Source organism: Tripterygium wilfordii, chromosome 2 (assembly GCF_013401445.1).
Source record: "Tripterygium wilfordii isolate XIE 37 chromosome 2, ASM1340144v1, whole genome shotgun sequence".
Taxonomy (NCBI): domain Eukaryota; kingdom Viridiplantae; phylum Streptophyta; class Magnoliopsida; order Celastrales; family Celastraceae; genus Tripterygium; species Tripterygium wilfordii.
The window spans coordinates 973,242-987,305 of NC_052233.1; the positions used below are offsets into that span (position 1 = coordinate 973,242).

The 14,064-nt window shown below is 35.7% G+C and overlaps 2 protein-coding genes across 2 annotated transcripts; one reads left to right on the forward strand and one right to left on the reverse strand.

The window, feature by feature from the left end:
- Window positions 1-2,554: 2,554 nt before the first annotated feature.
- On the forward strand, window positions 2,555-8,537 carry LOC119981872 (ATP-dependent Clp protease proteolytic subunit 6, chloroplastic-like). Its single transcript, XM_038825014.1, has 8 exons — window positions 2,555-2,692; window positions 2,771-2,814; window positions 3,968-4,062; window positions 4,783-4,848; window positions 5,340-5,480; window positions 6,858-6,911; window positions 7,539-7,631; window positions 8,062-8,537. Exons 1-8 carry the CDS (start codon window positions 2,607-2,609, stop codon window positions 8,179-8,181), a joined length of 699 nt encoding a protein of 232 aa, XP_038680942.1. The 5' UTR covers window positions 2,555-2,606; the 3' UTR covers window positions 8,182-8,537.
- A 547-nt stretch (window positions 8,538-9,084) lies between these two features.
- Window positions 9,085-12,624, reverse strand: LOC119981863 (dehydrodolichyl diphosphate synthase complex subunit NUS1-like). The gene is made up of 8 exons (XM_038825007.1): window positions 12,470-12,624; window positions 12,257-12,308; window positions 11,376-11,646; window positions 11,203-11,264; window positions 10,522-10,720; window positions 10,322-10,418; window positions 9,813-9,895; window positions 9,085-9,413 (listed from the first exon to the last, which is right to left on the reverse strand). The coding sequence occupies exons 1-8, from the start codon at window positions 12,607-12,609 to the stop codon at window positions 9,406-9,408; spliced, it is 912 nt and encodes a 303-aa protein (XP_038680935.1). The 5' UTR covers window positions 12,610-12,624; the 3' UTR covers window positions 9,085-9,405.
- Window positions 12,625-14,064: the final 1,440 nt, after the last annotated feature.

Sequence of the window (14,064 nt, forward strand, 5' to 3'; positions counted from 1 at the left end):
ATAGTATTTCAATACTACATGATGATAAGACAATGTAATGATAAGTAGTCTAGAATTATATGAGGCTGAGGTTCAACATATTCCTGTCATAGATTTCAGTGGAGCTAGGTTAGGTAGGAAGCATATTTCATCTGCATTAACTCATCATGATTTAGGCTAACACAAAAGTGGAATCAATAGAGATGTCTGCTTTGCATGGAAGAGTTGAAATATAATATAGAGTTCTTACATGTGGCGCATGCATTAGCCACTTGCCGATAGTTTAGTTGATTATTATGCATAGGACATCAATGTCTGAGGTCAAAAGTTCGAACCAACTAACTGATATATTTTCTTGTGAAATCCTGATTCATGAGCTTAATCATCACAACAAGGACTTCAAAAGGATGAAACACTGTATACTGGTGTGTATTATGTTATCACCACCAAATTGTTAGTGCGTGCATGATAGTTTATATTTCTTCTTTTTCTTCATTACGATCGATATATATCCAAGTTTGTACTTTTTGAGGTGGTGTTTGTCGATCTGTACCGAACAAGGACAAATTACGCTACATGGTCAACTCTAGCAACGAAGGAACAATAATTCAGTCGGTGATATCACTGGGTTTAAAGTGGATGATGCTAAGATTGAGAATCGAATCAATTGAGAGTATTTTTCTGAGATTTTCATGGGTCTATTCACTTCCGAGGATAGGACTTAGGAGTCCCATTTTTTCTCCATGGGTTTCGACCCAATCATACTTGTCCTTAACGTTTGATAACTAGAGGTTTATGTCCACTCTACTATCTGAAGGACATGTTGGGTTGGATGATTGTTCGATAAAAATAAAAAGTGAATCTCTAACTTTTACTAAATCTATAGGACTTCACTATTACATGCATATCAGTTGCCCTCTTTTTTTTTTTTTGGGTAAGTGCATGTCAGTTACCCACCAAACTTTGAAATATGAAACTTGTATCAGCCACCCAATTTTGAAATATGAAACTTGTATTACATAAGAAAAGTCCACCACTTGGGAACCTGTTGAATAATTTGATCTTATTAATTTATTAGCAATGTGACTGCATTTTTTGATTAAATTTTAATTTTGCCTGCCTCATACCCTGAAACAAATACTACATCTAAGCTTTTATGCCTGGCTTGTTGACTCCTGAACAGATGTTATTATTTCTTAGTTTGGTTTGAACTCCATTAAAATATTCCCTAACCTCAAGCTTTTTATTGATTCCAAGAAAAAAGCAGACATGGGTTTCGGAGTTTCTTCTTGGAGCATCTTCCTTTGTGTCCTAATTGTTGTAATGGTAACTTCTACCTCCTCAGCTTAATATATATAGTTATCGTGTGGGTTTAACAACCCGAGTTTAGGTCATATCGAATGTCCAAACGACAAATTTGTAATGTGTGGTTCTCGATTAAAAAAAAAGAAATATAGTTATATTTCCTATTGTATCACTTGAATATTTTTCTGATTGCTTTTAATTTGCCATAGATTGCACAAGGAACCTGGAGGATCAGTTACAGACAATGGAAAATACAAGATGTATACTTCAGTGAACATTTTCTTTACCATAAAACACCTTAAAGTTGGAAAAACAATGGTCCTTCAAAATCTCCTCATCTACTCTCTCAGCAAGAGGCCAGTTCAATCCCTTTCTCTTCAACACAACTCCCTTACCTTCTTCAGTTGTTCTCTTTCTCCAAGGATTCTCCACAAGCCAAAGCAATAGCATAGACACTAGCAGAATGTGAACTTAAAACGTTAAACCCATCAAAGGAGAGACCGAACTCTGTGCTACCTCCTTAGAATCCTCTTCAAGCCATGTTTGTCCTTGGCTAAAAGGAATCACGTAATAAATGGTTAATCAAATTATAACATGTAATGTAAAACTTGCATGTTACCTAAAGATGGAACCAAGCGAAACACTTGAGAATTTACATGAAATTATTATGAAATATTTGAAAATTTACCTGAAATCAAAGACACGTGGTTTCTTTTGAATGCTTTTTTACTATTTGGGAATGACTAATAAACCTAGTCTTTTTTTACAGAGGAAGGTTATGGTAGACAGTTGTTTTTATAGGACGTAGGCCTCTCAAAAGGTAACAGAAGTGGGCAAAGATTTTCTCGAATTGACGGAGATTGACCCTCGAATGTAAAGGCAGAAGAGAGTTTGACAGTGAGACCCATCCGTCAAACAGGGACGAAAGTGGAAACCTAACGTAATGACATTCCACTCAAATGAAAACAATCTGTACGAATTTTATTGCACTTGGGCAAGGCCCAAAGGAAGGCGCCAGAGCCCATACATTTCCAAATATTTTGCACATTGTTAAGATAGCAATGAGAATGTGAGAAGTCCACTGGACCCTGCATTGCCCGTTCGGCAATATCATGGGCTAGTCCACTAGGTGATCTAACTGCCTTAAGTCCGTCAGTAGTGGGCTAGTGGCTAATGTTGTTAAGGCCCACATCCACTGGGCTGGCCGGTCCATTACCCTTGGAATTCCAAAAAAAGAAAAATACCTTTCCCGGCAATGCATCTGTAAATTTTCACAAATTGAGAACCAGGGAGACACAGAGATACACACCACAGCAGCTATAATGGTAGCGTCAGCTCTCTCGGCGAGCGTGAGCTTCTCCGTTTCTTCTCACCGCAGAAGCCGCTCTCGTTCCGTCTTTTCTAACAGGTATATATCTACATACGAAAGCATCTGCTTATGAGTTTTTATTGTGTGTTAATTTCTATTTATTTTCCGTACGAACAGACACTCCACGAGCTCCGTCGTCTCTTCCTTGCAAAGTCCACATGGTAATTTTCTGGCAATTGGTAGATTTTCATTTATCTGTTTGAATATTGATACATGCGTACTCATTTGCATAATTGCATACAATATGTTGTTTGCGGTTCCATTCAAGCTCGACCTAGTTTGGCTTTCAAGTTTAATTGGAGATTAATTTGGATATTTTGAGGTCAATGCCACATTGCCACTGATTTAGTGGAATATATATGTGAGCCTTGTTCTTTCAATAACTTATGCGATTATGCCATGATTTTTAGACCTTCAACTGACGTGTTCCATTAATTGGTAATGTAATAAGTTCAGACATGCAGCAATGATGGTGTCCATAATATGGATGTCTTTGAATGTGCATATGAAGTCAATAGCTATATTGTGAATGCTTTTATGCTATGAAGCACGGACACGGACACGAGTGTCGGACACGACACTGCACGGATACGCCGACACGCCAATTCTCAAAATTCTAAGGATACGACACGTCAAGGACACGACAAATAAATATCAATTAAATATATTTTTAAATTTAATTCATATAAATATCCAACTATAAATCAAAATATTATAACATCATATTAATCAAAAGATCCAAAAATAATTATTAATTTCATGCATCTAAATCTTCAATTGGATTTTCTTCAATATTCTCCATCCTTTGGTCATCAAAAATAACATCTTCTAACTCTAGTTCATCAAATGCAAATTGGCTATTTGAAGAACTCCAAAAGGGTTAGGAGTTCTAAAAGGGTTAAGAGAATATTGTTCTTTTTATCAATTTCTAAAAGGGTTAGGAGTAGTCGTTGTGATCCATTTTTAATAGGATTAGGAATTGTCAACTTTAAAGTTGACCATTTAAAATTAAATATTTTGGTTTTGGAGTGTCAGACACGCTTGCACCGCGTGTCCGACAATAAATTTTAAAATTCAAATAAATAAAATTTTGCATGGCACGTGGACACGTATCCGACACTTGTCGGGCAAGTGTCGTGCAAAATCAAGTGTCGGACACTTGCATTGGCTATCAATGCAAGTGTCCGTGCTTTCCAGCTTTTATGCATCCAGGATTGTCTAGTACAATTTCTGGGTTAGCACAAAATCTGGATGAAAAGGGTTTTCTTGGTTTTGAATTGAATGACTATGTTGTGATTATTCTTTTGCATCCAGGATTGTCTAGTATAGCTCCTGGGTTAACACTAAAGCTTGATGAGAAGAATTTTCTTGATTCTTATCCAAGGTCTACTGCTTTTCCCATTTTCCTGGTATTTGCTTCAATTGTTTCTTCCAAAATGGTCTAAAAAGTTACATAGAGGTTTGCCATTGGTATCGCAAGTTACTGACTTCTTGTGACTATCCCTGCTTCTTATGGTGAGATGCATTATCACGTCTGTTTTCACGTGAAGATGAATATTTAATCATGGAAAAATTAATGAATTCATTCGAGAATGATGTGAAACTTATAACTAAATTAGTCTAGTGGTGGGCATGGGGAAAAATTGGGTTTCATTGTAAAGCATTGCGGCTATTACATGTAACATTCCATCAATTTACCAGATTCATAAATAATAATTGACATTATCCAGTAAGCTCACATTACAAAAACATTGTTCACTGTTTCTTGACCTTCTATGTTCTGTATATAAATTTATGCTGAAAGGTATACTACTTGTTATAGAACAATCGCAGCCAAAAGTAGTAATCCTCCCATAATGCCAGCAGTCATGACTCCTGGGGGACCTTTGGATCTCGCTTCTGTGTTACTGAGGAATCGCATAATATTTATTGGGCAGCCGGTCAATTCCCCGGTGGCTCAGCGAGTTATATCTCAACTTGTGACTTGTGAGTTGTGACTCTAGCAGCTATTGATGAAGATGCAGATATTCTGGTTCGTACTTCATTCACTTGGACTCTTGCAATCAGCCTTTTGCTCTAAACGTTATAGCTTTCTTGAAAACTTTTTAACTCTCTCATACACTTTCCAGATATATCTAAACTGCCCTGGTGGTAGCACCTACTCTGTATTGGCAATTTATGATTGCATGTCGTGGGTAAGTTTTTTGCATTTTGATTTTTTTATTGCTACTGCTTTTATTATCAGATGATTGTGTTATGTTAATGATTTGTGGTGGTAAGATTGCTCCGTTGCACCCTGGACATCCCTCATTTAAACCCCTAAAACAGCCTCATAGCAATGCAAGGGTAAATCTACCTAGATCTTACCCTCCCCAAACCTGGCTGGATCCTTGTGCACTGGCCCGAAGTAAATTAGTAGCTATGTTGTGGTAGTGTAGCATTGACTGTGGGATTCCATCATAGAAAAATCTATTACAAGAGCCAGGGTCTTCTTGAAATAATGTTGTCTAAAATAAGGGCTAATTGCTGGGGTTTGATTGGTTGATGTCAATACTTTACCACTCGCACCTTCAACTTGGGTGCTGCATCTGTGATGTTAGTCTTTGGTGTGTTCTGGAATTCTGATTAGATTTTGTGTGTTTTCATAAAGCCAAAAGTGTGAAAGAAGGACTTCTTATGTGGTCAGATAAAGCCTAAAGTTGGCACAATATGTTTTGGGGTAGCTGCAAGCCAGGGAGCACTTCTTCTTGCTGGTGGAGAAAAGGGGATGCGTTATGCAATGCCAAATGCACGTATTATGGTACATCAACCACAGAGTGGATGTGGGGTAAGAAATAACTTCTAAATTGGCTTGTATACTGCATTCTAATAGATAATTGCTTATAGTTGATGAAATCAACAGCTAGAAGAAATTTACTGAAGATTGAATTTGAGACATTTTATTTTGAATACATTGGAAAAAAAGTAAGTGTGGGGATAGCAGACTATGCAATGATGGCCATAAGTGTAGTGTTTCTATTTGGATGATATGGTAAACCTCTTCTTTTCTCTTAATTCCCTCAAATTCAGTTGTTCAAATCCTTTAATTTTTAAGCAATTATTTATTTCAAATGGATAAATTTAGTTTTATGTAATTTGGGAATAGCTAATCACTGAAGTGCGATTGACGTAGAGGAAGGATCATTGAAATTGAATTAAAAACTCCATTAATAATTTTATGCAGTCTTTATATGATTTTATGATATTAATTCGTCTGAAAGGGAACAATTTAAAATGATTCAGTGATATTGGATTTTTTTTATATGTAACAAAAGTTTGACTAAATGGTGTAACTTATGAGGAGAGACTGTTTCATAGACTAACATGTTAAATTACAAGTTTCTGTGCAGGCACACATGGAAGCACTAAAACTTACCCAATGCTCACAAGTCACAACTATGAACTTACATATGCTCATGGACTGCCTTACTATAATATTGAATTAACATTTCTACGTTGTCCTGCTTGGTAAACAAATTGTTAATTGTGTCACGACACTGAATATATGAAACTGAACTAGTCATGCCTTTTTTCTTTTCTTTTTTAGCCATTTTTAGTATGTCTTGTAGAATTTTGCAAGATGATTTCTAATTTCGTGCCCACATTTTTTAGTACAGGTTGTATCTAGAGTTCCTTTCTTGACTGATTAGCTGCGTTCAAATGCATTTATTATTAAAATTTTCTACCTTCGGCTATATAAATGCATGTATCCACAGCTCTTTATTTTAATCTCTTTTTTAACCCACAGAATTATCAAACTTAATTAGTGCCAATGGGAAGTTGTGTTTTTTTTAACATTTTATATCTGTTGGGGTTGTATTTATCCTTGCCAAGATGTTTCAATCACGAAAATGAATGCTCACATAATTAAAGTAACAAAATTTTTTGGACAGCCATATTCTTCCGCACTTGAACATAGCTAGTCTTGCATACCCTTGATGACATCGCTTAAATTACAACTGCTTTCTGTATTTCTAATCTAGTTAATTCTCTTATGTTGTTTACCTTTTTATCTTGAGAATATGTGAAAATTAAATTCCTGTTGCATGTAATTGAAGAACATTGGTCATAATGTACAGTGCTGTGCATAGAGTAGGTACTTTGTAGACAAGATAATGTGTTTTTTAAACCGTAGATTTGACTAAGCATTATTGCTTGCTTGTAGGGTCATGTGGAGGATGTGAGACGCCAAGTAAATGAAGCAGTTCAATCTCGCCATGTCAGTCTCTCTTTCTGATTTATTTGCATGCTCTAGATGAGTTCTAGATGATTTCAGTAACAGCATATTTCCTAATTTTCAGACTGAAGCTCAGTAAAGGAAGTAATTTTTGGTCTTGATAACACTTCGAAGTTAAAAAATGATATTTCTCTGGGTCAATCTAAGGTTTTGGAAATGAATAGCCATTTGGGATACTGGAATGGTCAGATGTGTTAATACTTAATCAGTTAATCCTATGTGGGAATAAGGGCTCAATTTGCTTACTAAGAAAATAAAACTTCTAATGTTTCTTAAACTACGTAATATCTATGTTCTTCATGGAGAAATCAGAGTTGTATGCCAGTATGCCTGACATATATGCTAGTTCTTAAACTACTTTAAGATTTAATGATCTCAGATTTTCCAATGTTATGGCAGAAAATATTTAATAAATTGTTGTGCATCTTCCATTTTATGAAATACTTTCACAATTCACATTCACATTCACATTCACATCACTCTCTTGCATTGGCAATCTCTCCATTTTCTGTTATAATCATTGCTGTCTCTCAAGCTACTCATAAATTTTTTTAGCTGATTAGTAACATATGGTTTATTTTGCATTCTTTATTTGATACTTTACTGCAGAAAATTGACAAAATGTATGCTGCTTTTACTGGTCAACCTGTTGAGAAAGTGCAACAGTACACTGAGAGGGATCGTTTCTTATCTGCTCCTGAGGTACAGCTGCACGCCCTGTCATCCTCACCTTATGATGTATTGTTTTCTATGCTGGCTCTTCTCTTTTCTTTGCCTCATTCCATTTTCAATGGAAGGAAGGAATTTTTGAAATCGGAAACTTTTCCAAGAGCTGCTTGCATTGCTAACATTCTGTAAGCTGATATCTGATATATATTGCTTAATAAGAATTCCATTTTAAAGTGGGAGGGTGACAAGCAATAAAACAATGTCACGTCAGCGCTTTTGGATGGCAAATGTAACCCAGGGCTAACGGACACACTTCGTAATAGTTCAAGGACTTTTTTGTTCTGAAATGAAGTACAAGGGCTCAATCGACCCGGTGATCAAACTTCAAAGTTCAAGGGTCTTTTTGATTCTTTCTGTGCTGGGGAAAAGGTATCATATTTTTGGGTTCACTCATGACATATAGGTGCTTGATGGGGTGCCAGGATGGGGGAAAGAAAAGGAATCCAATTCTCGGCAGGAAAAGTGCAAGCTAGAGGTCACTGTAGAAGGCTTAGCTGCCTGCTTTTTTAGCCAATATATTTAATTTGAAAAAAGCATATCCCTTCTTCCATTTTACTTTAGCTGCTGGCTTCCAGATATTATTTTAAAATTCTGAGTCGGCTTCCAGAATTTTATAAGCCACCAAAAATTCTAAATCAGAGCTTCATCAACTACAAAAATGTTATGAATCATGATAACCTTGGCAGTAGGCAAGAATATCTAAGCCGGGGAGTCCTCTGTAAAACTGATATTTCTTTGTCTTGCATATATAGCTCTCAATAGTGTCCTGAATATCATTGGTTGTTGCTAATTTTTGGGTCCTGGATTTATCTGCAATGCAACTGCTTAGTTCTTGAGCACAGGAGTTGACACATGAAATTACTAACTACACTACTTTTACTGCTCCTCTACTTTCATTGCAGGCGTTGGACTTTGGTCTTATTGATGGTATCTTGGAAACAGAATATTGAAGCCACGCATGCCTAAGATGGTGAGGTGCTGTGGTGATCTTACGTATTGCAGGTTGTTTTCATAATGAATTAAGCAACTCCATTGTGATCCGGATTTGTAATTATATATATCCGTGCATCGCAATGGTAATAGCGCAAACTTTTGATTTTAACAAACATGGTTGTTGTGCTGCGGGTTTTATCATTCTTTGTGAGAAGTTTGCTAGAGCAACCATAATGTGGAAATCAATCTGACAAGGGGTTGAGGAATCTAATATGTTATGCTGCTGGTTAAAATTTTTGGAGAATCGGAGAGAGGTGAAGCTGGTAGAGGTGGTGTCTACGTTCCCTTGTATTTCACTTTTTATTCTCAAGGGATTTCTCAAAGTTCTGCAGAAAAAGGCTGTTAAAATATATACATTTTTTTTTTCCATTTGAAACCATCAAGTGTTTCAATGTCTCTGTTAATTTGCGTAGTCTTGGATGCAACAAGAAAATAGTGTTTTCATTACTGTTCTTATTCCTCTTAAGGAATCATAACATTCAGTTTAAAGTTCCAGCTCTTGTTGTCCATTAATTGGATACTTGAGCAAGCACATTGGTATACAGCATTTCATAAGATACCATACTTGGTAATTTTTAAGTAACAACAGACATTTTATGGTAAACTAGTCGACTAACTATGTACATATCAGTGAGTAGTTTAAAATTCACTAGGTTCTGTAAATGCTCAAAATAACTAGTAAAAGTTGTGTAGAGACTCTGGTGCCCCTTTAATGAAGCTGACTATGGCTGCCCATGAATATGATTGTAGTAGCTCAAAAACCTGCAAGATAATTATTGGAAAACCAGCGAAGCAAATCATACCACTACTTACAATATTAAACTTAGCCACCATAGACCATGCATGTCAGAGGCTTAAGAGCAATGTTAGAATAAAATGCCCTTGACGCCAATCTTGTAGTAACAATACCATTCCAGTGAGTTTACAATGATGACAAGCTGAAAAACTTCACGTTTGAGTCCCAGAATAGTTTGTGAAAAACCCGAATCCTCGCGGGATCTTCGTACAGGTTTTTACATATTTGTGAACCAAGTTTGTAATACCATTAATTACCTCCTATTCTTTCTGAACTTTTCTTCTCCCCCATGATGCTTTACTAGTGTACTTTCATCTTAAACAAAAGAAATAGCCATCACAAAAGGGAAATAGAAAACAACTTACCATAATTTTGGCGCACCATAGTGAATTTGTAAATGGCCTTTATGAGTAAACCATACTTCATGGACATCAAAGGTCCCATATGCCTATAATAGAAAATGCCCAGGACTGAGCGATCAATGTATGCAAAATATAGGGAAGAAACTCGGACAATAACAAAATTCATGTTAACTTCTATGTTCATAATTTGATGCAAAGCACATTTGAGGAAGACCAAAAGGAGAGTTTCACAAAATAACATCCTAAACTATTTAAGGTATCTATAGTGAAAAGTTAGGATTAGAGCTTCTGATCAATAATGGTGACTAAACTGACCTAAACAGACATGGAGAGCCTATATCCATTGGAGAAATGCCTCATTAATCAGACTACCGGTATAGATGGATAAACTCCTTGGTTTTTCATTTTTCATACTGCTTATGACAAACTTAAAGTCACCACCCAGACGGAATCAGAAGGAAAACATAAAGATATATATCTATCTCATTCAAACATGCATCAAGAAAACTTACACAATCTCAGTATATCGAATTCTCCACGCAGGGAAACCAAGGTGGCACCTTGCAGGTCCATAAACAAGAAGGAGGTCAGGGTCTGGCCCCTTGAAACCTGACAACAATAAATGACATTTAGCACACAGTATGGTCAAACAATAATATTTTGAAGAACATGTTGCTTCAGAACATCAAGCAAATTCACAAAGAAAACGAACCAACAGTTCTTAGTGCCTCAGTCAAGTGTGATTCAGTAAAGATTTGCTCTTCCTGCTCTCTGCTGAGTCCACCCAACTTCAAATACTCCTTAAAAAGTAAGTTTGCTGCCTTGGCCAACCCTTCCTTTCCATCAGAGAATGAAGCAAATTCTAGTGTCATGAGTTGCTGGTCCGTTAGGGATTCATTTTCATCAACATCCTGCATAAAATATATAATACGCTGGTGAGAGCTTTGGCATTAACAATGATGTGTGCAATTGCATAGTAAGATTACACTGAGTGCAGTTGAAATGCAGAACATAACACCATAAAGAACAATATCTAAAACAAACATATGACCAATTTGCTTAATTTGTTGATTATGTAACTTTGAGTAGCATGTAAATGTACCGATACTTATTTTAATATAGGCTTGAAAGCTAACTACGTTATCATCTAATTACGTTGTGTATTAGAAGCAAAAATCATATGCAACAACAATGAGTCCTAATCCCAAAAAATAGGATCGGATAATATTATATAGAAACAGAATATAAATATCCGCTGCAACATATTTGAAATTCTCAATGAACCAACGCTGGCTACCATTAGCCAAACAATGCCTGTATGTGATTGAAACCTTTCTATAAATAATGGCAAATTGATAAGACAAAAATATTACCACAAAAACAGATGAGATACCTCAAATAATTTCACGTTTTTCAATTTGTCCAATATAGATCCCCTTGACATCTTCAGTATGCCTAAAAGAAGAAGACAGAGAAAAAGAAACTGCTCAAGAAATTAGAGAAGCAAAGAACTTACTATTAGGAGAAAAGGATTAAGCATTTAGTTTCATCCTCGGGCAATCTAACCTTCTCTATCATAGAGGCATACGTGTGTCACACCAATATCTGCCAACCACTGCAAAAGCTGGACAACTTTTGAAATTTGGTAGGCATCCTCACTTTCCACTACAATGGCCAGGTAACGGAGCTTGTGTATATTGAGGGCCCGGTAACGCTTAAATATTCCAGCAGAAATAAGATAGCTTTCAAGCACCTCAGCTATATGCAACCCAAAGTACCACAAGCTAACTAAAAAATGTAGGCAATGCCACAATAGTCGAACCACGAGATTGCAAATCTGCAAAAATGTTGCAATTAAAAATGAATATCTAACTCAAACGAACAAAAATAAATATCATATAAGTAATGTTCAGCCTCAACCAACTTTTGGATGAGGTTGCATCTACATAGCAAGAAATACCCCAGTATTAGAACATTCAACAAAGCTAATAAAGAATCCAGAGAATAGTGCATTATCAGGTCTTTTTGCTCATCCATGTCATAACGTTCACATTTTTCGGATAGCCTCCACATGCAGCATACATTGGATTTGTGATATCTGGTCTGCTACTGTGAAAACCTTCAAATAAAACGATGAAAAATGTCCAACTGTAATTACTCCAGTAATGCAATCAAATAAGTTCACTTTGAAGGACAAATGGCTCATTCAAACATGAAAAAAGACACAAACATTTTGCTTCCCCTGGAAAAATATATAGCAAAGGTGATACCAAACGGACAGAACAGGAAATTGCTCGAATATACTCCCAATTTCAACGGCAAGCGAATATACTCCCAATTTCAACGGCAAGCACTATCATTCAAAATTCGATGCCCTCACAACCAAAATTGCAAACTAAAATTACACAGATGGAGACGAAAGAAGCAATAACAGCTAACGTACTTACCCGAGCAAACACTGCATACACCTTCTGCAATTCAGCTTCAAAATCCATCACTCTGTTCATTAGAAAAACAGCAATTTCAACTCTTCGACTTATCGAACAGAAACAGATCGATTCAGTATATGATTCCAAACTCGAAAAGCTACAGTCGGACTAGAAAGGTAGAGAACGATTTAAGGGAAGGGAAGAGGGGAAATGTGTGATGAGGGTAATCACCTAGTTCTCCGCTCAAAGGGCTCGTTCTGGTTGTTGCGTGGTGAGTCTCCTCTATTGAAGGTGCCGTAGTGAGATCGCACCAAACTGTCTGTCTCTCTATGCAGACCTCGCAGTGCAGTCCCATGCGATTCTAATGACATACACGATCAACGGGACTCGACTCGTGCGCCATTGTGTGTTTTTTTTTTTTTTTGAAAGGGTCATAGGCCACAGACACAACGGATGAAAAACTATCCAAATCTCAAACCTCTTGATAAATGTAGAACCATAGACCTCAAGATACTAAACAGATAACTTGACCAATCAAGCTATCTCCCATTCTCTATTGTGTGGTCGTTGGTGGTGAAAGGAGAAGGGTTTTTTTTTTAAAAAAAAATATACATAGAGAATTAGTTATGGATTGAAATCAAAGATTGAACACAGATATGTCTAATCCAATCGATTATCAACCAAATGAACAAATCTAATTGATTGTCAACCAAGTCAACTCTTATTGTTAGTGGTGAAAGAAGAAGTTAATGGGCCGTTTGATCGATTTTTCCTTCGAGTCTCATTAAATTTGATTGCATATTTCCTCCTTATCCCCACCTAAAAAATATGGTCATCATTCTTTGATTAGTCCTCATATAAAATATGGTCATCATTTTTCGATTGGATATTTCCTCTTTATCCCCACTTTAAAAATATGGCCATCATTCTTCGATTAGTCCTAAGATAAAATATGGTCATCATTCTTCGATTAGTCCTCTTGACACCATGAAGTTTTTGCTAACGGATAATAAAACCATATAATTTTGTCCTTTTTGAAAAAATAAAAGTAAAATAATTATTGCTGCGCGCATAATATAAAAGTAAAATTGAGAGTTAATTAACAATTTTTTTATCTCTGAAATTATAGTTCAAACATATCTCTAGTATTTTTACAATTCTTAAACACTTACGGGGCATTTGGTTAGTGTTTTGACGGGGGAACGAGGGTGAGATTATATATTCTTTTGTTTGATTGAGTTTTAAAGGATGTAATCTCAAACTCATTCCACACTCTATTCTTCCTTTGTGAAGAATAGCCAAGCTCACCAAAATGGTGAGAATGACTATTCTCCACAAGAGAATAAATTTTAATAAGTAAAAGACTATTTTACCCTTATTAAAAAATATTGTTTTATTTTTTAAAAAGAAAAAAAAAGATAATATGAAAATTGTACTATTAATATTCTCACTCTCATGCTCACTCTTTATTTTATTCCAAATAAGACCATGTTCATCTCATACTCATCTCACACTCATCTCCTCGTCCTCCCATGCTCATCTCACACAATGATGAACCAAATGCCCCATTAAACTGCATATTAACAATATTTGAATTGAATCGATTTTGTTGATGTAAGAGTTCTTTTTATTATCTAATTAATGACCAAATTAAAATAGTAGAGACATAATAGAATTAGGTTATTTGAATTTTTTTTAAAATTATATTAATTTAAGTTAAAATAATTTCAAAAATAAAACTTTCACTACTTTAGTATTAAAAAAAGTATTCACTTAAAATAACTTTAGTGACACTTGCAATATAAAAATAACCAGAATCAGAGAAT